This window comes from Nyctibius grandis, chromosome 2 (assembly GCF_013368605.1).
Source record: "Nyctibius grandis isolate bNycGra1 chromosome 2, bNycGra1.pri, whole genome shotgun sequence".
NCBI lineage: Eukaryota > Metazoa > Chordata > Aves > Nyctibiiformes > Nyctibiidae > Nyctibius > Nyctibius grandis.
In genome coordinates this window covers 94,493,300-94,517,634 of record NC_090659.1, presented here as the reverse complement: position 1 = coordinate 94,517,634, position 24,335 = coordinate 94,493,300, and the positions used below count along the sequence as shown (strand labels likewise).

At 36.5% G+C, this 24,335-nt stretch overlaps 1 protein-coding gene across 3 annotated transcripts in view; it reads right to left on the bottom strand.

Moving 5' to 3' along the window:
- Positions 1–270: 270 nt before the first annotated feature.
- The window catches only part of LRCH1 (leucine rich repeats and calponin homology domain containing 1), a 134,948-nt gene continuing 110,883 nt past the window's right edge, over positions 271–24,335 (bottom strand). The window contains exons 17-20 of one of the 3 annotated variants that reach the window (XR_011050293.1): positions 23,361–23,498; positions 21,448–21,525; positions 12,548–12,805; positions 2,760–2,842 (exon numbers count right to left, since the gene is read on the bottom strand). Coding sequence is in view for 2 of the 3 variants with exons in the window: in XM_068424950.1 (XP_068281051.1) it covers positions 12,599–12,805; positions 21,448–21,525; positions 23,361–23,498 (423 nt within the window). In the remaining variant the exon portion in view is untranslated. Of the gene's footprint in view, positions 2,843–12,008; positions 12,806–21,447; positions 21,526–23,360; positions 23,499–24,335 lie in introns of those variants that run through there. The other 2 variants (XM_068424951.1, XM_068424950.1) reach the window with 2 other exon arrangements.

Here is a 24,335-nt window from a genome sequence, read left to right as displayed (position 1 = left end):
CTGACACCAAACCGACAACCCAACAGTTACGGGCTGGATCCCATTCCTAGTTTAGCTACAACAGTCCTTCATTTGGTCACAGCATCATCTTTTCTCCATCCCCAAACCCTCAATCCGTCATTCCCAGCGTTAAGCTCTCCAAACACCATCTCTTTTACAAGAAACTGTCAGTCACAGGGGGAGTCATTAAAGGGTTTCTACAAATAATATAGTTTAATTGTAACTACAGGAAAGATTTTTCTATATACATTATGTTCACTGCTTAGGGTATTATAGGTTTGCCATGCATGTTTTATTGCACATATAAATAGTATACAAAGATTCATGAAGATTTTCTCGTTTTAGCCGTACAGGTTAAGACTGCATAAAAAAAGCTGTATTACAAAATATTTAGAGCTATTTATTTACAGCTAAGTTCAAGCAAATACTGAAAAACACTATCAGGAGAAAAACAAAATTTTAATTATGAAAAAACAAGATTTGTCAAAATAATAATTACAAAGCTTCATGTTGCCATATATACATTGTAAAAAAATACTCAGGAAACCTGCATTTTATCCCTCAAGATGCAGAAATCAATATTCCTATTTTTATACTCGCTCTTTGAATGCTTTTAAACTTTGATAAACTCTGACTTGAAAACTTATTTTCTTTACATTGCTCGTGCTTTTTGACAAAACAGATATTTGTGCAGCTCTGTAAAATATTAAAATACATTTTAATTTAGTGTTAAAGTGCACAGTACATTTATAGGAAACAATATGCTAGCTGCCAATCAAAATTACAATTTAAGTCAATGTCCCCTCTATAATATAAACAGCTTTTGCTTTGGTTGAAGTGACTGGATATTCCATGCCTAGTGTATGTCTCACTGTCTGAGAGTCCACTTTCCTCCACCTGACACGGTGCTGTCAATACATACCAGCACATTGGCAACTTGTGGTGGTAAAACGCGCAGCCTGCACTCGAAGACTGTATTAACCATTAAAAATCTGCTATTGGAATCCTGGTGGTTTTAAATGCAGTGGCTGTGTGAATGTGCCTGTAACTTTGCCTAGCTACGTAGCAGTGACAAGTATGCTTCATCCTTCCAGAAACTCTTTATGCAATAGTTCTCTCCACATTCTTTCGCTAATATTTAGTCCTCCCACCACCTCACCTCTTTTGTTTGTCATTATGCATTTATAACTGCCTGCTTGTGTGCAACATTGACCCCTAACAGCTCGCCTTTTCACCACATGCAGCTTCCCTGTCCTGCTTCCTGAAGTTACATCACTAGTTTCTCGTCTGAAAGAAAAATGGATGTTCCAGATAACTGTGAGAATCGCTGTGCTGGAACTTTCTGATCTAAGACGTGTGATGTTTTAATAATAAATTAAGCTTCTAAAAATCTCTTCAAAAAATTTAAAGTAATGATAAGAAAAAGAACCTTATTTCCTATTGCTGACGTGGGATTAGAGGTCTGATCCTGCAAACATTCACTACAGAACATGGTGCTTAATTCTGTGGGAAAATGATGGAGGCTCTAAGGAGCAGCACTGTACCCAGCAGGTTGTGTCTGGAAGATCAGGTCTTTGAGACTGCCTTTGGCAATTTTAATAATTTGATCTCCTCTCAAAGGAATCATTGAAGAAAACAATTCACATTTTTTGGCTACCTGGTAAAATCTTCTCATTAACTTTCTTGTGCTATTGTTTATTATTTGTTCTGTAGTGCTGTAGTCTTTGAAAGAAATCAAGTTACAGTGCAAAATTATATTTCAAGACACATGATCCTAATGCACATCATTCATTTTGTTGTGGCAAAAGTTAAATGTCTTGTGCATAGTAAAATAAGCAATCAAAAATATTTGTTCACATTTATTTTTCAAGTTTAGATCTTTCCTTTTTTTTTTTTTTTTTAACAGCTATATACAAATAAAATGGGTGTGCTCTCAGTTTCAGCCAATTTAGTCTAGTGGGGGGAAAAGTGCTACTGGAATGTAGGAAACTCAATGGAATGGAGACAAATTTTTACCAATGTTCCCCAAATTCAAGAAATAAAGAATGCCATTCCAGCTAGCTGTTCTTTTAATAAAAGCACCTATTTTGTTTGCTTTTTATCTTACATATTAGAAAATACAATTTACAGAGATCTAGAGCTACTGCACACCAAGTAGAATAAAAAAAACCTAAATATTTATATTAAAATAAAGTGTTTAACCACAAAAAAGCAGTAATAAAATACAGTTTCCTAATTTACATTTTGCATCCAAAGGATGAATAACAACTCACTAATAAATAATATTTATATAAATATTTTATGTCTGGATATTTTTAAAAGGCAACAGCCTGAAGCAACTGCAGAAAAACCTAACGTGGTAGAAGTTTGATTTACTCTCCCTCTTCCCCCCAAATGATTACAGTGATCCGTAGTTTAATAATACGAAGGTATCTTGCTGCAAGACAGCTGTGTACTCCACACATTTTTAAGTGGCAGAGAGGTGGCTGTTTTAGTAAGTACTGTACAAAGTGGGCTATAAAAGCAGTGAAGCGCCAGTTTGCTCTGTAAAATGTTTCTGTTTAGTTTCTGGTTTGTAGTTCGATGCACAGTCTGAAAGACGATTTTAAAATCAGAAGTATAAGAATACTCTTGGAGCACTGTTATTTGTCAATGCAGTTTGGAAAGATGGGCAGTATTTTGATTCTTTGATGGCACAGTGGAGCTGGTAACAGCAGAGAGAGTAGTTTCATGTGAATAAAGCTTGTTTCACTGTGGTTACATCTAGCAATGCTTGAACTGTTATGCTCACTTTTACCAAGCCCTTTTCTTCTAGGATGTGATGTGGTAGGCAGAGCTTCTCCTAGAAAAAGACAAAGAAAGGAGTAAAGATTAGGATATTCAATACTTATGGCAAAACCTCGCTTTACATGATCACAGTTGGAACACAAAGCCCAACAAGCAGGAACCATTTCCTATTTTTAATCAAAAACCTTCTTGTGATTTTGACTGGAAGTCTCTGATTCTGCTGTCATTATACCTATGAATTAGTGAGAGATCTGGTAATGGTCTGGGCCTCAAAAACCAACCTGTTCTGTGGTCGTTACAGTACGTAAACATCTTAACTAAGAGTGAGCACCAGGAAGTATGCACTGAACTTTCACCTACAAAGTGAAAGTGGCATTTGCCTGTTATTACATATAAGTGAGTTTGGGGACAGAAGGCTGGTTTTATCAGTCAAAACAAGTTCTACCAAGGACTCTAGACAAGTAGGTCTTGGTCTCAGGATATGCACCTTGAAAGCCACCCATTAGCATTTACAGAAAAGCGTGTGTAATGTTGTGCATTCGATGGGCGAAGTGTTTCGTTCTGAGTAATTAGCAGCTTATTTTGAAATATCCTGGAATCAACTTTATTCATCATAAGGACACAGCAATCGTGGCCAGGATGAAGCCTGCTAGCTGTCCAGAGAGGCTCTTACAACAGAAGACAGTCAAACACTACATACTGTATCTCCTACGGGTAACAAGACACTCTCAGTGAATAATTACAGAAAGCCTTGCTTAGAGAGGTAGCCTTGTGTCATCATTGGCTCATTTTCTTAATATAACTGGGTATTACCATTAATGAAATCCATGAAATTATGAAATCAGGCAGCAGGTTTAGAAAAAAATAAATGGAAAGGCTAGACTACATCACATACATAAACCATCATTACAACCATGAGACTCATTGCCATAACATGGAAGCCGAAAGTGTTACGTGAGATGACAAAAATATAGATAGAAAAAACCCCAAACAATGCTATTGAACACAAACATGTCTCTGGCTCATGAAATCCTTAAACTGTGCATGTCAGATTGCTTAAAGTCTGAGAAGGCACCATCTATGTGATCTAACCTTCTGTTCTTTCCCTGAGCAGCCATACGTGACCATCAGCACACGGGATACTGATTTTTTAGAAAGGGTTGTTTTGATATTCTCAGTATTGAATCTCTTAGCTGTTCAATAAACTTTTAGCTTCTAAAACTACTTATGCATTTGATATTATATTTTAATTAATTGCCTGTCTTCTACTGAATATTCTTCTTCCTTCTGTCATGTCAACTAAGGGTCTCTTATTTTAACTTTATGCAGTCCACGGTCCTTTGTCACATTTCCTTGCGTTCACATTGATCTCCAGTTTAAACATCACTAATCTCTTCAACCTCTCTTCTCATGATACATTTTCTTCACTCTAGTCCCTTCCCTGACCCCTATGAGAACCCTTAAAACTAAATATAATATTCAGGGTGATGGAACAGGAGCTGGTACACACAAGAACAATTAATACAGTTTTTATCATGTTCTGCACCTATGTTTAATTGCTTTTATCTGCTTCCACTGTTGTCCAGTCTTTGCTCAGGAAATCTCCAGTGGGCCACAGCTCCATCAGAATATTACCAGTATTAAACAGCTGCTCTGCTGCTTCTGATGTTTATGACTTTCTTTTGTTAATGAGTATTTCCTTTATGCACAACCAACACTTAGCTTCCTTAAATTTTTTGTGAAGTTCCTCACAGCCCACTCCAGTGTCAATGAGAGAAAAACTGCAAAACTTACCTATTAACTACTGAAGCTAAGCAGTGAGAGCCAAATTTTATTCACAGTTATGGCACCTGATACTGGTAATTGTAATTTATCTATATTTTAAGATTACATTTTATATTTACTATTTATGCTGTTTTAATATAGATTATTTTGTATTTAAAATATTTTTTTCAATTAATTTGTAATTCTTTTTTTTAAGGTTCATGGTTATAGCCCGGAACACCAAACAAATAGTGCTGATTCCTTCTGCACACACAGACCCAAGGAACAATTTCAGATAGATCATTTTCAAGGAGCTTGGCCGAGTAGGTCTGCAAGAGATGGACAACACACATTTCTCTACAGGGAATATGCTGCAACATTCTGGTGATCTGCTAACACTGGGTTGCCACTTAGAATGCGTTTGTGGATTCTGATTCACATTACTGACCAAACAGCTGTGGCAACTGCCTCCCATTCCTGCCTGCTACTGTGCCCCTCTCTGCTGGAGCTATTTGCCCAGCCAGCACAAAGGAATATCCCCATCTTGCAGCCATTCCATCACCCAGATTTCCATTCCAAACCTACCCTAAACTGGGTTCTGCAGTTCATTCTTGTTCGTACTTCTGAGATACTGACCTGCAAGCTGTCAGAGAAAGTTCTCCCCAACTTTTAATCCTCTGGGAAAAAACTGTCTTTTCCAGAGAAATATATTTTAGGATGCAAACTCCTAAACTGATACCCGATTAGCAGTGGAGTAGCTACAAAAGAAGGTACAGATAGTGATATCAAATAAAAGGGAAAGAAATCCCAAAACATTTCTACTTCAAATGTATGATTTTACTAAAAATATTTTGCCAATCTAATGTCTTGGTACACAGTTCATATAAAAATCTACAATACTCTGATTCTGATGATTTTCAAAAAACTATATTAATCTTATTTATTGAGAATGCAAATCAGACATCTGAAGTGAAATGTTATTATCTCCACTCTCTTCCAGTGCCCTTGCACAGTAGGCTCTTGTTTCACAGATTTGGTGGTCCACAACATGCCAATATTTCATTAGTCTTCCATGCCAGACGAAATGCATTAAATAAAAATGTCTGCTGAATCCAATATCTGAAAACTAAGTTACAAGGCTGAAGGGTAGGGATTGAATCCAAAATCCCAGCCCCAAAACAACCTACCTTGCTAGATATTTATGTTTGAGAATATTCTGGGTTTTTCTATTGAAGCCAAATTTGCTGAAAAAGCCACAGTTAAGGATGTTTCCCTTAGAAAAAAACTTAAATTCTAAACTTACGATTTTTGTGGCACCTTATGGCACTCAGAGCCATATTCTGTCATGCTTTCTTGCTAGGAATTTTGCAATTGTTTATAAGCACATTTTCACTAAAAGCATAAAGGAATGCATGCCCCATTTGATATAAAAACCCCATCCAAAATAATTTTTCTCCTTTTAAAGACAATGCATTATCTAATTCTTTTAAGTACAGTGTAGTAATCCAGTTTGTATAAAACAACATCTCTCCCCCTGCTGTATTTACAAGATGCATACTCAAATAAGGAAAGCTATTTAAGGAGGTCTATAAAAAAAGGACTGTACAACTGTGTTCTAGGAGTGAGAAGTTTCACAGCATGGTACTTTTTTATATTATACAGCATTCTTCATCAGTTCTTGAAACATATACAATTGACAGCCTTCTTCTATTAAGCAGAAGGTGGAACTTGGTTAATGTTTTATAAATCTGCAGTTAAACATGTGGCTATGATGAACTTTCCAAAACTGACAATGAGACCTACACTATCTCCTAAAAATGACAAACTACTTACTGTGTCATGAATCGATTCTCTTATCTAAGCCCTAATCACTCAAACTACTTACTGTGTCATGAATCGATTCTCTTATCTAAGTCCTAATCACTATCTCCAAAGTCATGGAAATGGCTTTCATCAACCCAGCCTCACATACTTTTTACATCACAGCTTTAGAGTAATACATTTAACTCTCCTCAGAATAAGAAAAATCAAATCCTGCTAAGGATGAAATCCTGAGCACACTGATAATCAACTTGGCTTTCTGCATAACAGTAGTTACCTTGGGCCAAGATCCCAGGTGTCTCAGTCCTTACGTTCAGCCGCTGTCCCTGCAGCACAGTCCATTTTCCGTGCTCTGCCTCACTCTCTAACCCACTACAACTGGAAACCAGTGAGTAGAACTGTGAAGCTGCAAACCATGAAGATTTCAAAACTTTTCTTAAATCCTGGCATTTTGAGACAAAATGCCTGACCAACCAAGAGAAGAACTCACTCATGACTCTGAGGAGACTCAACCTCACCCACTTCTCCCCACCTTTGATAAGATTTCTGTCCCTTTTACATTCGCATCAAACCCATAACACTTCAATATAGCAGTATGAATCGCCTCTCTAAAAATACCCGTTGAAACCATCACTGAACAAAACCCACACAGACAGAAGAACTGGCTACTAATTCTCAAGACCAATCTAAAAATCTTTAAAAACAATTGTGGAGGGAAGGGCTGCCAGTCCACTCATAGCAGTGTGAATATCTATCTCTATCTACAACAAAAATGAAGATCTAAATTTTTAATGTAATTTTTCTCTCTAAGAACACAAAAGAACTTAATTACTTGTTGCAAGCAAACCACCTTCTACAGACACATAGCCATTTTGAATGGATAAAGATGTTTTCAAACTCATCATGAAGCAAACGAACAAACTCCTTTTGATGGGGGGGAGGGGAAGGGGGGGAAGGCACAAAAAGGAGGCAGCAGCCAGGAGTCTGAGTCACAAAGCAACACAAAAAGACAGTACAACAGGCGTACCCACAAACGTACATGCGTGCATGTGCTTTCCAGAGCAAGTTTCTAATCCTGGAACAAAACGTCTGATTTAGCTGGTGTGAAAGAAAACAGGAATACGCAAGGACAGTAATCGCACAAGGATACGTGACATGCTACACATACACATCTATTTTCTTTGACATCAGGTGCCTTCAAAGTCAAGAGAAGTGTTTGAATTGGTTTATGCCAGGGCAAACATGTTGACAATTCAGATACATTAAATGATTATCAAAAAGTAATTGTTGCCATTATAATATATGGGCAAGTAGCAAAATGACCACATCATGACATCAGGGGCCAGCTCCATTTGTTAGCAAAAATACAGAGAAATGGAATTCTACATTTTGGCAAGAGCCTTTCTCTTTCTGCCTTGTATTTGTAGAATATGAGATTTTGTATCTACAAGGGGGGGAAAATATTCAGAAAACAATGAAATACTGGAATGTGTAGTTTCTCCACGTACAAATTAAAAAAATAAGACCACGTAATGCTCATCATCTAATTTTTGGAGCCAACTACTCTGAAGTGGAATGTCATGAAAAGAAACATCAGGGCCTTATGTTTGAGCAAACTTACATCAAATATATAAAACCTTGACATATTGTTAGGTCAGGGCCAAGCTTTCTTTCTAAAGAGCTGAAAAAACTATAGCAAACATTTACTTTTTCAAATACCTAAGGCAATCTGAAATTATGTTTTTTTATATATATTTTCCTTATCCACTATTACTGATCATGTCTGTATGTGCCCAAATGCCCTGAAGTTACCATTCGAAGTACAAAAGAAAAGAGCAGATCAAAAAGCACAGTAATTCAGGCTATAGGTATATTTTGACTTTTTTTCTTTTAATTTACAAAGGAAAGATTAGTATGTTTTGTGAAGTACACACTTATGACCAGATTTGACAAAGCAAAAAAATCCCCAGTACTTCAATACTGCAGCGGCAATTCTGTATTTGGAGTTAACAGCCAGTTAAGATATCTAACTATGTGCATCTTCTGAATATGTAATAAATTGCAAATATTTACAAAACTGTATTTGCAGATGGTGGGCTTTGGACCCCCTTTACAGATTCTGGGCTTGAGACACAAAATTTTAAAAGCAGACTATATATTTTGCCAAAACACCTCACAGTTTCATTCTAACATGCTATAGAAAAGGATGACCTGAAACTGGAGGGAAGAGACAGCTTAATGAAGACAGACACACACTAAACAGTAAGAGAAAAGGTATACTTACACTTGAAATGGCAACTATACCATAACCTTATACAAGTGAAGGAATGAGTGTTTTTTATCAAAGTAGAATGGGTCATTGCCTTAAAGTATTTTTATATTGCTCTTTCTGCATAATGCAGCTTATGTGCTAGAAATGAAGGAAATGGCAAATGGTCCACAAAACCCGCTCTATCATTTTTTCTGAACCTGCATACATGACTGCTTTCATTTTTTTTGTAACAGGAGTAAAATGCCAAGAATACTTCTTTTTGTGAAAAACAATTACGTGGTAATAATTTGGAAGCTTATTAATGTCTATGGAGTAGAAAACTGAACTGACTATTCACTCAGGTCTAATTCAATCCTCATTCACTGTAAGTGTAGCCTTTCAGAAGACTTATTAGGAACACAATGGGATCCATATACAGCTTTCTGCTGTAAAAGCCTGTTAATATACATTTGGAGAAAGAGGCATTCGAAGGACTACTACACTGCATTACTCTGCATTTGAAAACATTTATGTGTTTTCTGGCTCAAGGAAAAAGAAAGCCAAATCCTCACATCAAAATGCCCCTTGCAATCCAGTGCAAACACATCTTACCTGCATGCATATTAATTTAATTAGTTACAATTTGTATTTATTACTTTACTGCAATACAGGACCTCCACAGTACAGACTGGAATGGACAAATTTATGAAGAAATAGCAGTTTGAAAATCTCTGATGACCACTGCAATGGAAAAAATTGAATGGCGAAACAAATGGGGGGAGAAAATATAATTCATGTTATCAATGAATATGTGGGTAAACTACAGCCTACATTGTTTTTAAATTCAAGGTCATCAACTTAATCATGTGACTGGCTGTGAGCAGTAAGTACCAACTATATATAACTGAATGTCTCAATATTGGGATTTCCTCAGAGGTGAAGAGCCACCAGTCCGTTGAACTGTTGGTTTCCCAAATACTAAACCCACAGGAACAGCAGCACAGGATGAGGACTCTGAATTTAGCAAAGAGCCCATTAGAGCAGATTAATGAGCTACATAAATGTTTTAGTGGGAGAATTATTGGCCTCAGGGATGGGCAGAGAGTTTTCACATTTGCATTATGTTTGAAATATATTTTGAGAAACATTACTATATTCACACTTCGAGAAATGTAAGGGTGTATTTTACTATTCCTTTCCCTGTAAGATTTATGTATATTTGGAAGTGTTATCTATAACAACTCGAAAAAAATACAAAACCAGATAAGCTTCATGAATGGTAGTAAGGCCGTACTTGTCATGAAGCAAGTTGGTTCATCTTTTACAGTCTGCTTCAAGATGGCTTCAACTCCGCAACTACAAGAAAGTGCTTGTAATGTTACACTTTAATTGCTGTATATTGTCATAGTTGAGAATAGTGAGAAAATGTACTCTAAGTAATTAAAAGACAGCTGTGTTTGCATGGCAAGCATATGCAAAGTTAAAACTTCGGACAAGTTTGAGAGTTACGTGTCATTATGACTGGGACATGTTCAGTTGGTCTACATTGGCACAATAGTAGTTCAGTTTCTAACCCAGTGTCTAGTCTGATAAAACACTCAAAAACACTGAAGACATGAACTTCCATTTCTGCACACTGGAAATGCAAAACACACTGATCTACTACTTCTCTTACCTCCCTCCCAAAGCTACTGGATACAGTGGATAATCAGACATAATACCAGACAACGAGACTGATGTGTACTATAGGATGGTAGCAACAACTTTCACCACCTGATTTTCTAATTTCAAAAAGTGTTAAAATATACTCATACAAGTAGATGGGTACTATATGAGGAGTGCACAACACAAAGCATTGACAGGAGACCTGTTTACCACTTATGGGATCAGGAGTAAAATCCCAGCCCTACAGAAGACATCACTTTTGTCTCAAATACCAATACTGGATTATAAAGAATCACACAATTAATAGATTGTGAACTGATTCAAGCTTTATGTCACTTTCTCAGTTTCACTAGAAAAACAACAGTGTTAAAACAAGACAATCAAAATCAAGACAAAGATCTGCTGAAAGTGGAAGCCTTACTCTGAGTAAGCAAGTGTCCACTGTTGCAATCACTGAAACTAGGCACATAGTTAAGAGACAGGCCTGTGCAGGATGAGGGTACAAGTCTATAGCTACGCACCCAAATAACTAGTACCTTTTCCTCAAGTACAAAGAACTTAGAAGCACTCACTGAACTCATGCCTGGTCACAGAAGACACTCTTTACAACAGAGTTGTTGTATGTATGCATTGGAAGCTGCTAGATGCTAAACTCTTTAAAAAAATTTGATTTATCCATTCTCTGAAATTAATTTTTCCATCTTAAAGTAAGTATCTAATTATACATTTAATCCTTTTTATATATGTATGTATATATTTAAGCCATGGAAACCAGGAACAGAACTGCATTTAGAAGTCTTTTAATAAAATTTTACAAGTATCTATGGAATGGGGATATTTATAGTATAGCACTAAATCATAACCACATGGCCAGAATAATCAGTAACATACAAGTTCTTATGCAACTTATGCTCTAAAAGTCTATAGGTAATTTTTTTTTATATACTAGGCAGTGAGAAATGTATTTATTTCACAGCCATGAAACTGAGGTCCTTTGGTTAGCTAGCCTGAGACTGAATTACACATTTAGTCAAGAGCATCTAGGCCAATAATGCAACATCAATATAGTTTTATATTCGAGAGTTCATATTTTTCAATCAATTTTCTTTTGTATATTTCATGTTGATAAGGAGTAAAAGACAAAATTTTGTCTTATTCAAGTTTTACAACACATTAACAGAACACAGAACCGGAAGGGACATGGAGGTCATCAGTCCAGCACTCTAACCATAGGCAGAGTTCAAACGTACCAAAATGCCTCCTGGGTAATGTTTGTCTGACCTATTCTGTAAAACCTCCTAGGATGGAAAATCTAGAGTCTTCCTAGACAATCTATTTTCCTAGCTGCTTTGTCTTTGTTATAGTTGTTACACAAACAAACAAACAAACATTACCTGTATTTTCACAGGTGATGAAACAGAGACAAGATAGTGACGTGACTTGCTTGATGTCACACATAAGAATGGCAGATACATGAATCTAACAGCTTGTTCTCAGACTATCTTATTGTATCACACTGTACTCCACGATCTTCATCCTGAAACATTCTACAGTCCTTGGCATATTATGGGTTGCTCATACCCACTACTAATTTACAGACATCTTTGGGGTGTAACATAGCAAGTGTTTAAAAGCAGTTCAACGCTGCTTTGTCTGACTGAAGAAAAAGAGTATTCTATAGAATCTGAAGGAAAACAAAATATAAGTAGGAAAACATAACTACTCCAGTACGTACTTTAATCGGAACAGTAGCAATGACCAACAATCTTTAAAGTTACAGTACTCTCGTTAATCTAAGGATTAAAAAATAACAGTAGTTTGAAATATAGTTCTCTAAGTGCTCTTAACACAACGTATGTTGAGATAATTGGCACCAACTCAGAAAATAGTATCATCTGTTGAAGTGCCACCTCAGTTGCTTCAATATCTGCAGCATTCTTGGACTTTCACAAAAAGTAAGGGGCTCAGTTCTATTTAGCTTGTGATACGCATCTAGCCTACACCCAAAGTGGAATAAGAGTGGCTTCACTGCTTTAACACATTTAGTGTGTAGTCTAGGCAACATAAAAGAAAGCAAACTATAAATAAAGAGCTACATAAGTTCTTAAACTAGAGCTGGAGCAGGGAGAAGAGATGGGACTTGTCTTCAAGATATTACTCCCTCTCTCCCCTATTTGAAAGAGATTAATAAAGATATTACAAGGAAGGGAAGCGAGGGAAAGGGAGATGTTTGTAAGACAAAGGAAGGAAATCAAGTACCTGTAATTTGTCAGAGACAAAGCAGAAAGTTTGTGTGCACATGCGAACAGGTTATGCTGTTAGCACATTCCAGTGATAAGTTATATACATCAAGACTATAAAAAGTATGTGGAAAAGACAAAAGCCTATTAGATCCCAGGAGCGAAAGGTAGAAGTTGATTGTGGGGTTTTCTCCCCGAGGGCGAGCAGAGTGTCAACAGTCTTTCGAATGTGACGAATATCCGACTGCAGGATGTCATACGGAGAGCAGAGGTCAGCCTATCCCGAAGGGCAGCCATTAGAACAGAAAAAAACAGTGCATAAAATTAAAAATACAAAAATGGAAAGATCTTGATAAATAAATTATCACAATATTCTAGCATAAATATGTAGGAATAGTTTCTTCCTAGTATTGCCTTAGTCACTAGACACCCAAGCTTTCTTTTATTTCCTCTAAATACTGAAGCTATCGTATAATATCAGAATATTAAGACAGAAGAGCTCAGGCCTTCAAATCCTTCCAAAATTATGCCCAGATTCACAAGGATTAGGAGGTGCACGTGATCCACTTATTCCAATGAGATCTACACACCTTTGTCCATCTGGGCCTTGTTCAAATGCTGAAACGGAACCAGTTGTAAAATCTAACTTATATAATAGCAAACAGTGGGTTAGAAAGCTGTTAAAAGCACAAGCAAGAACAATATGAAGCCTCAAGAAAAAGTACTTAAAGAACTTCTTTTAAGTATGACAAATTCTCTAACATAATAAATAATCTAAAACTTGTTATTCAAGTATCATCTTAAATAACACCATGGGACTGAAACTGAAAAAGTCAATGTAGCACTACCTATAATTAATTTTAATAAAGTTTCTAAATTGAATAATTTGACACTAAATTCCTTTGGTAGCATTTTTAAACTTATTAGCAGGTTAGATTCGCATACTTTTTTTGGAAATATCAGTGACTTCATGTAGCAAATTACTCTAGACTAGCTATACAAAATGAAGTGTAATAGGTAATAATATTATCAATACGCAAACACAGCATTTAACATTAAAATCAAACCAAGCAACAACTAATACTTTCACAACACAAACTAAGATACACCATTTTACATTGCAAATGAGGCCTTACTATCAACAAAAATGGTAAATATTTACAGAATAAAATTATACAAAGTAGGAAAGAGATGCCCTGTTTCAGAGGAACACTATTTCTTCAATAGCTTTTCAGTTTCACTTGCTTAATGAACTGACAGTGCACCCAATAAATGGAAGATATGGAAGTTCAGAGGTCTGTTTTCTGTTAGTGCGAAGTTTCAAGGTCTAGTTGGCAATAAACCAAACTTTAAAATATTTAAAAGGCCCTTCTATCCTGGAAAGTGACTAGTGAAACTGGAAGTCAGAACTGTCATTCATAAACAAAGAAAAAAGTGACGCTTTTTCTTTTTTTTTTTTCTTTTTTTTTTTTCCTTTTTTGCTTGCCATAGCTGGTTCCAGCTTTAACAGGAGTTAAAAGCTCTAAATTTTAATTTTGTTACTTAGGCCAGCAGATACACAGAGGGGGGAAAAACACCCTGCCTACCAACACTGCCAGTTTTGCAGTCATTTTTCAGAACTTTTTCAACTCAAAATTCTAGTGCGATAATAAACTTCAATGCAATTGTATTTGGCTTTTTCTAAAGGATGAAAACTCACAGACAGAACAAAACATGCTGATCTTGTTTAAAAATGGGACAGGACTACTACTGCATTCAAGAACATCTACATCCACAAGCTGCTTACCATAGAAACTAATTTGAGGGCAAACAAACTACTCACGACTATCAACTACTGCACTTTTACCAAAGGTACCAATAAACTCACCAAATGATGGATTAATTTTAAAATAGCATACAAGACTCAATTCCTACTTGTTACAAATATACCCCAAAAATAAATATCTAAGATACATTGAACTTAAATTTATATAAAAAAAATTGATAGAACTTTAAAACAAGGACTTTTTTAAAAATTTTTGTCAAAAAAATAAAAAACAACAGTCTCTACTGCAGTCAAATGGAGAACGAAGCAATTTCAGAGTTAGAGAATAACAGCTGGTAATAGGCTGAATTTTTACAGAGACTGAAGAACTTGCTAACCAGAGATTAACATACTAAGCAGTATACAGGAGAAGTCAAAGCATACAAAAGCTGGCACCATAGGCAGAAGAAACCTGCTATGGGAACTGTCATGCTTCTGTTATGTAACTCTAGCTAAAAAAAATACAGTTTTTCAGTAACGGTGAATTCATTTCCACTTAAGTTACCAGAATTTTACAGAAGCTGTGAAATGAAAATACCAAACTACAATGTGACATCAAGAAACAGTGAAAAAGTATATGACCCCCACCCAAAGTCTCAAAGACAACTAACCACCAACCCATCCATCACAAGCACTGTCCTTGTCATTTAGGAGACTGAAATTATTACTAGTAAGAACTAAAAAGATACATATATTTAATCATTACATTTATGGACTGACTTGTTATGTCTATGAAGCTATATGATTAAATCATACAGCTGCCAAAATCATGCACGCAGAATAAACACAGTAAAGACAGAAGTGGAATGACAAAAGCATAACCAGCTGGTTGTGTGCACAAACCACCCTCATTCTACATGGTCCTGAAGTGACTGTGAAAACAGACAGCATTTCAAAACCAACCTCCTCAAATTGTGACTCTGGCAAAAAAAGTCAAGAGTAAGTTTGCAGACATGCATTAAAGAATGAAGTCTGTAGTGCTTATGCACTATGCTCAAAACACAAATGAAAGGAACCACAGAATTATGCTTTCAGTACACTCTAAGGGACAGCATACTGACCCACTTAACTCCATACTGTAGGCGAAATAGTGTACATTACCGAGCACAGAATGAGAGGGCAGAGAAAGGAGTCATACCTGATAAAACTTACTGCAACTTCATGGATGTCTCATGATGAAACTATGGAGAACTGATTATGTGAATTGATCAGAAAACAAGTGTAAGCGGCAATGAAAGTATACCTTGCATTAAACTGAGAAGCATGATTACCAGTTGAACAACTAATAGGTGGACAGAAGATAAAGCACTTGACGCTGTCTGCTTGGTTGCTTCTTTTACTTTGTTCTGCCAGGTTTAGCACACAAAGGCCTCCTGTTTTATTTCTGTTTGTTTTACTTTATTGGCAATTGCTACACTAGCACAAATCATACTGATTTTTAGAATAATTCTGGCTCATGTTGCAACATAGTGGGATTACTTTTCAGAGGAGGAGGTGAGATGCAGTAATAGGACTCGTTTGCAGGACTCGAAAGTCACAGGAAGGGGCACAGCTAAGCCTTTTGTAATCTGAATCTTCTTCATATGATGATGTGAGATCAAAAAAAACATTTCTTACCATACTCCTTTCTGTTCAGTATGTGTACACCAAGTAGCTGACTGAAAATCTGAGAGACATGGCAGAAGCCTCTCATTCCCACCTGAGAAATAACTTGTCCCACTAAACCTTGCTGCACCACTACTGACATGCTGGAACACAGAAGCTCAATAAACCTGCTGTAACAATGGGCTGTGAAAGATTTCATTTTATCACTACCTTTTATCAACAGAAATTACCACTCTTTTATTAATCGTGATAACTTAAGTCCATCTTTTTTTCAAGCTATATGAAGATTGACAAGATGTACCTGTGTATGTGGGGAAAGTCTTTCCTTTTTTTTTAAAAATAGCTCTACCTAATTTCTCTGACCTGAAGAGGCCCCATAAAGGGCCAAAAGATGCTCAAGTGTCTAAACTGTTAAGATATTACATCAGTGTATGTTGCAGATCATAAAAACTAATTTGTGTCTTTATAAAAAGATAACTTCTGCATTTTGGCTCTCAAACATTGAAAATACTTTGTGGAATTTCTTTTTTGACAAAATGCTTAGAAGGTCCTACTTCTGATATGCCATATTTGTTCATAATTGAGAAACAGAAGAAACGCAGACCAAAACTTGAAACTTTTGCCTTTCATTGCATTTACAGCTTTGTTTTGGTCTAAATCTCACCTACGATGAAGTACCATTCAGCCCACCACAAATCAGATTTTTTTTTTCCTTTTGACAGGAATATTTGTTAACATTGCTGAAAGTACATAAGAAAAAATTGATCTGTAATATGGATTACGAAGAATAACAACTACCAAGAACAAAAGCTAAAGCTTAATTACGTTATTGATTTGCAGGTTAAAATGGGGAAGTCTACTTCTTTGCTACAAGTATGACTACTGATTCTAATGAGGTAACAGACATGTTGAAGAAATGTGTATGAATATTTTTGTCTTTATTTACATGTATTGTTACTGGTTTTATGAAAGCAGACGAAAACAAAATACTTCCATAACTTTACATACATACTCATGTGATAATAAATCAGACTCTCCTGATCATTTTTAATACCTCTGTGATGAGGTGTCACTCAGAAGAGTAAAACTGCATTAGAACTGGTGTATTTGACACTTTGGAGGCCACACTTAAAACACAAAGAGAATAAATCCAAAAAAATAGCTTTTTTTTTAAACCCAGAAAGTGTGCAAGGGTGGGTGCGATATAGGTGGATGAGCATTATAGGTGGTGTCAGCGGTGGCTTCATATGACATTAACAATCGCCTCCAGTGAATGGCACCATTGAAGTGCTGCACGTCATTCTGAAAAATGCAGTAGGACAGGCACCTCTACTTATCACACATCTACTGCTACTTGCTTATTCAATCTGTATCAGCCAAAAATTAGGAGTGTTTGTCATTCTACAGCTATTACAGAGGAGATTAGGCAATTTGAGAGTTTTTAGTGAACAGTGTAAAATGAAGTCATCTTTTGTAATTTTCTAAGTGACAAAGATTGTACCTTTTCTGTCATATACCTCCTGAGGGGCACAGCAAAGATGTTTTCTGAATCTTCAGGCTTTCAGATGCTTACCTGCTACCATTCCATTCTCACATTAAACAAAAATTTTGTTTTGTCTCAAAAAATATCATTTACAAAGATCTCTGATGCCCTGGAATAAAAAAAGGCTCTACAGGAAAAGTTAGTGGCAGAACTGGACATACCTGCTTGTCTGACAATCCTCACACTTTTGATAGCCTCCCAGCGCAATAAGAGCCTTGCTATTTAGATTCTTATTTAAGGGTCAGAACCATATGCTTAAAATATACCTTTTGCTTATGATCCAACACATCCCTTCTGCATATGATCAGAAGCATCATATGGCCATGAACGGAAAGTGATTTCAATGTAGCACCCATTGTACTGAAATTCTCATCTGGCAGGTAATGGCTTTCTGACGCCAGCTGGCACACAATTCCAGAATCATCTACATACCAGGTCATTATGAAGAGATGCTCATGTTCCTGAATTTTGTATCTGTGATTCTTTGGTCAAGACACCAACTCCTGATGCTTATTATGACACATTTGGATACGAATACCAACTGCATTTTTCTACACTTGGATGAAGCTTCCCAAGATCATTCTGGGGAAAGCCATTTTGACCTGGATGTGCATAAATCCATGGGCCCTGATGGGATGCACCCGCGGGTGCTGAGGGAGCTGGTGGAAGTCATTGCTAGGCCACTCTCCATCATCTTTGCTAAGTCATGGGCAACAGGAGAGGTGCCTGAGGACTAGAGGAAAGCGAATGTCACTCCAGTCTTCAAAAAGGGCAGGAAGGAGGACCCGGGTAACTATAGACCGGTCAGCCTCACCTCCATCCCTGGAAAGGTGATGGAGCAACTTGTTCTTGGTGCTGTCTCTAGGCACATCAAGGATAGGGGGATCATTAGGGGCACTCAGCATGGCTTCACCAACGGGAAGTCATGCTTAACCAACTTGATAGCCTTTTATGAGGATGTTACCCGGTGGATAGATGATGGTAAAGCTGTGGATGTGGTCTATCTCGATTTCAGTAAAGCGTTTGACACGGTCTCCCACAGCATCCTCACAGCTAAACTGGGGAAGTGTGGTCTGGATGATCGGGTAGTGAGGTGGATTGTAAACTGGCTGAAGGAAAGAAGCCAGAGAGTAGTGGTCAGCGGGACAGAGTCTAGTTGGAGGCCTGTGTCTAGCGGAGTTCCGCAAGGGTCGGTTCTGGGACCAGTTCTATTCAATATATTCATTAATGACTTGGATGAGGGATTAGAGTGCGCTGTCAGCAAGTTCGCTGATGACACAAAACTGGGAGGAGTGGCTGACACAACGGAAGGCTGCGCAGCCATTCAGAGAGACCTGGACAGGCTGGAGAGTTGGGCGGGGAGAAATTTAATGAAATATAACAAGGGCAAGTGTAGAGTCCTGCATCTGGGCAAGAACAACCCCATGTACCAGTACAAGTTGGGGACAGAGCTGTTGGAGACCAGCGTAGGGGAAAGGGACCTGGGGGTCCTAGTGGACAGCAGGATGACCATGAGCCAGCAGTGTGCCCTTGTGGCCAAGAAGGCCAATGGCATCCTGGGGTGGATTAGAAGGGGTGTGGTCAGCAGGTCGAGAGAGGTTCTCCTCCCCCTCTACTCTGCCCTGGTGAGGCCGCATCTGGAGTATTGTGTCCAGTTCTGGGCCCCTCAGTTCAAGAAGGACAGGGAACTGCTAGAGAGAGTCCAGCGCAGAGCCACGAAGATGATTAAGGGAGTGGAACATCTCCCTTCTGAGGAGAGGCTGAGGGAGCTGGGTCTCTTTAGCTTGGAGAAGAGGAGACTGAGGGGTGACCTCATTAATGTTTATAAATATGTAAAGGGCAAGTGTCAAGAGGATGGAGCCAGGCTCTTCTCAGTGACATCCATTGACAGGACAAGAGGCAATGGGTGCAAGCTGGAGCACAGGAGGTTCCACTTAAATTTGAGGAAAAACTTCTTTACTGTGAGGGTGACTGAACACTGGAACAGGCTGCCCAGAGAGGTTGTGGAGTCTCCTTCTCTGGAGACATTCAAAACCCGCCTGGACGCGTTCCTGTGTGATATGGTCTAGGTAATCCTGCCCCGGCAGGGGGATTGGACTAGATGATCTTTCGAGGTCCCTTCCAATCCCTAACATTCTGTGATTCTGTGTGATTCTGTGATTCTGTGACTCAAGGATTGAAAGCTGAAAGCCACAGAAGTAAGAGACCCTGCGCATCAGCACAACACAGTAATTATTTAGCTGTTTTCTTGTTTTCATTTTACTTAATTTGACAGGATATTATTCTAAACCTGTGGAGTTCAGGAAATAGCATGTACTCTATTCCATTCCGTAAATAACTGAAAACAAACCAACAGGAACTGTGACAATTTTAAATTTTAAATGCCTATTCATAGAATACAAAAAGGTATTTTTCCAGAAAGCTTACTTATAGAAATCCAAAATAAAAAAAAACTTGGGGTAAAGGCTTAGCTTACCCATCTGTAATATGGCACTGCAAGGATCTTTGTTATTTTTTCTGTTTTATTTCCATTTCTGAAAGATCTCTTGAGAACAATGAAAACAGCTCTTGGCTTTTTCTTTCCCAACAGGCCGTACCCAGAAAAATCTGACTTGTATTCTAATTCACTGAGCAATTTATGATGCATCAGAAAACAATGAATTTTGGGGCAGCTTAAGAAACACTCCATGTTTACAAGCCCCCACCACTGATATTTTGATCTTCTCTGAAGTGAAATTTTACCTTTAATATGAAATTATTCTAACATAATAAATTACATAATTACAAGAACTAAATGAACCATTACAACTTAGAGGCCCAGCCCATAACACTGAATTCTCAAATTACATTTATGATAAACCATTCATTGGAGTTGTAACATAAAAGTCTCCCCCTCAAAATTCCTACACATAGCAAAAATGAACTGTTACTTTTGCTATCCTCCAAAACAAGTGCTAAAATATAGATAAAATATAAAGAATTCAAACTGGAATTCTTTCCCAGTGTGAAATCTTTGCATTACCATCTGCTCCCCAAGGGGGTCTTTTGCTTCAGCATTCTTGAAAAACATACTAAAAACAACTCAAGTCTTAATTATATTGTCATATGTAGGCAACAACACAGGGAAAACATATCATGCAATTTTCATCTTTTCAGATTAAAAAAGACCTTTCACCTTCTTTTGAGCATCGTGTATTTGAAATTAACTTTCTCTTAATGGGTACCTCTAGACCATAACTGAGTCTTTGAAATATTCCCAATGAAACTCTAGAATTCATTACATTAGTTATAAAGATATTTTTCCTTATTAATGTGAGAATAAATTACATGATCAATGCTGACATTCTTAAATGAAAAACAGAAAACAACAACCACTGCAATTTTCCCATTTCCAACTTCTGAAACACTTATACCTACATTATAAAACAACCTTACTCATACGTACATTCCATACTTAACACACAGTGGTTTTCTCCACATGACTGCAAAAGTGTTTCAGTACAAGAGATGAGTGTGTTGTTAGTCACTTTTACAATGCATACTATAGCGTACTTAATATTGTAAAGAAAGGAAAATCAATAATTAAGAAGAATGAAGTCCATATTCTAAAAGCACTAGGTAAAAATGCAGTTATGTTACGTAATGAAAAAAAAAAAGCAAACTTTTGCCTAATTACATATTACCTAATAACCATATTCCTTATTTATTTTCCATGGCAAAGATAAGGAGGTATCTGGGATAATACTGAATTACTAATTTAAGAAAAAATTTGCAATTCTTAAGTGCTACGACATGAGCCTCTTAAATGCAGTACAGTAGTATTAAATCACATTATTTAAATAATTTTTTAAATTATATGTCTTTATGAATGAAAAACTGTAGGTCATAAAGTTATCCTTCAGCTTTAAAGTAATTAATGTGTTTTGCATTTTTGATCATCTAGAAATGACAGACTTAATTAAATTACCTCTGGTATCCCCAGTTTTCTACATGCATCCAGAAAGTTTTCCACATTTCTCCTGCATTTGGCCATGCTAAGTTTAGGCTGTAAAAACAAGAAAAAATAGTTTATGGCAAAGGAAGTCAATAACATGCGTTCAGTTAATGAATTAATCTAATCTATTGCATTATGCTTGTACTGATGCACCATTTCCATATTTCTCCTGAAAGCAATGCATAAAATTCTGCTCAACTTATTTTTCTACCACTCTAAAAACATCATACCTATAAATACGATCTCAGTACGTAAGTTGTGGATGCCATGTGCTTTTACTTAGTCATTTAAAGTCACTAGCACATTTAGATCTCTACTTGTTCACATCCAGCTTGTGAGGTTCTAAAACCTGCCTCTTACGATGACTTGTGATAGACATTGATTTTCTGGACATCAAGTAAACGGATGAAGGATTTCAACATACAACATGGGGAACAGACTTAACTCTAATTAATGGGTTCTTACTCTTAAAATATTTTATGTACTCACAAATGTATAGTAATTATACACAATTTTAATGTCTCTGAAGAAATTTCTTATTACTGTAGAACTTCAAATACTTCCATAATTTGCCTCCCTCAGGACTATTCACCAAATAGTTACAGAAATATCATGTTACAAAAAAAACCAGCCCCAACAACTCACTATTTTACTTTTTCAATGCAAGATGTGAAACAATGGTAATTCCTGAATATCCACTTAAACCAAGAATTCACTATAGTAGCAGGGACTTTAAAGAACTAATTTTCTAGGCTAAAGTAATTTGAAGGCTGTTTCAAGCAAGAGAACATTATCAATATAAAGCTGTAACAAAATGAAAATAGATTTAAAATATCTGCTTTTTGTTATAGAAAACACCACAAGATTTTTATCTTAAAAAAAAAATTAGGAATAAAACTTAAGTTTTTGCCTCAGAAATTCAAGTTTGCATATTTTGGCAATATCGTATTTTTACCAAAGACAGAAGTAATTTAAAACCATGCAACAGTAAAAGAAACTCCACATCTGAGGAAAACGTCTTTTTCTTAACATCTGTCTTCTTGGAATTCTTACAGATCGCCTCTGAAATCCACATCCTATTCTTAGAATCAAGTATCGGGCTGTACATGGCAAATATTTACCAATATGTACATTAAAAAAAACCAAAACAAAACAAAACCAAAACCAAACCAACTAAACAAAAAAACCCAAAACAGCAGATAGTCTAAGAACGTACAAAACCTCTTCAGAACCTGCTATTGGAAATCTGGAACAAAGATCTGACCAAGAAAAAGACATCAATAAACAGATAAAACACTAAGAAAATTAGGTTTCAAGAAATGCACACACACAGATTACATAGATTTTATGTCCTGGAATCTTCAGGTCCTTGGGTTTGGCAAGCCCATCTTAAACCATTATAGCACATGTTTCTATTCCATTCTGTCTGCAGGTAAAAGGAATAATTTCTACACTTAACCCAACAGGAAAAATATGCTAGTAAGTGCTACAGTTAACCTCATATTTCTTCAACCAATAAACAAGAGGCTAGTTTTCTTTTAAAAAGGGTCTCCTATACTAAAATCTTGTAATCATAGAACTTCATAGTGTACTGAACAAAAAGGCCATTATGAAAAAGATCTGATCTGTTGCTAGATCAGAAAGAGGCAGGATAATTTTATTCACTTATAGATGTGTGTATATATATACACACACTATATATATAAAATTTATAAAAATTAATGAACATTTGAATTTTTAATAATGTAAATGTTGCCCTTAACAGCAAAGAACATTCATTGAACAGCAACCTGTTTTATGTAACCAAATATCATTTGGTAATAAACCAGTAATTTTTTAAACAATCCTCCCCTCCACTTCAATGCAACAAGAAACATTCAACTTACTACTGCTGGTGAAGGTACGTGAATACTTCCTACAGATCGAGGACGAACGTGATTTACTAAATGGCAGAGAACTACACCATCCATCAGAGCAGACCCCAAGTCTTCAGGCAAACAAATCTTTAGTCTCGTTTCAATGTTCTGCAAATGAAGAACACATACACAATTTAATATAGAAATGGCTGAAGGGGAAAAAAAGGGAATATATACCCTCATCTTCTACCATGCTGTAGACACATAGCCAGTTTTGGAGTTTTAGTTTACCAAGAAACATACTACCTTTATATAACTAATTCTTTAAAAACTAAAAACCAAGCCCTTCTACCCTATGTTGGTCACTGAACAATGTAAACTTTTTAAAAAGAACTCAATACTTCAAATGCTGATGTCATAATATTTTTATTTTAAATTATTTTTACATATACATATAAAAACACATATGCATGCAATTAGCCATGTGATTGCACTACATGTGGCTCCTTCCTTTCACCGTTCCCTCAAGTCTTCTACTTATGCATCTCAAATTTTCTTTATCAGCACTGAATCAGAACTACATTGTGTTAATCACTGTACAAGCAGAGAGTAAAAGGCAATCTTTCTCTAGTAGCCTAAGAATTACTGAGGAAGCATTACAGTGATCAGAAAGGCAGGTAAAGCAAGGCAAAACATTGAGATTTAAAAGAGAATTTTTGGATACTTGTTAAGTAAAACTGAAGTCTCATTGAAAAGAATTTGATATTGCAAGATAAAATACTTTGAAAATATTTGAGAATTTTCCAGAAAAAAAAAGCCCTACAATAAGATCGTTACATATGAGTTTCCTAAATTGTGCTCCAATCTTGAAAGCAGTCCAACGCTATAGAGGTAACTCTCAGATTAACTCTCAGAGATAATAACTTCTATTATCTTAAAATAGATATTTCTTATTCCTAGTTCAACCTCCTTAATGCCATTATTCTCTGTTAATACATTACCTCA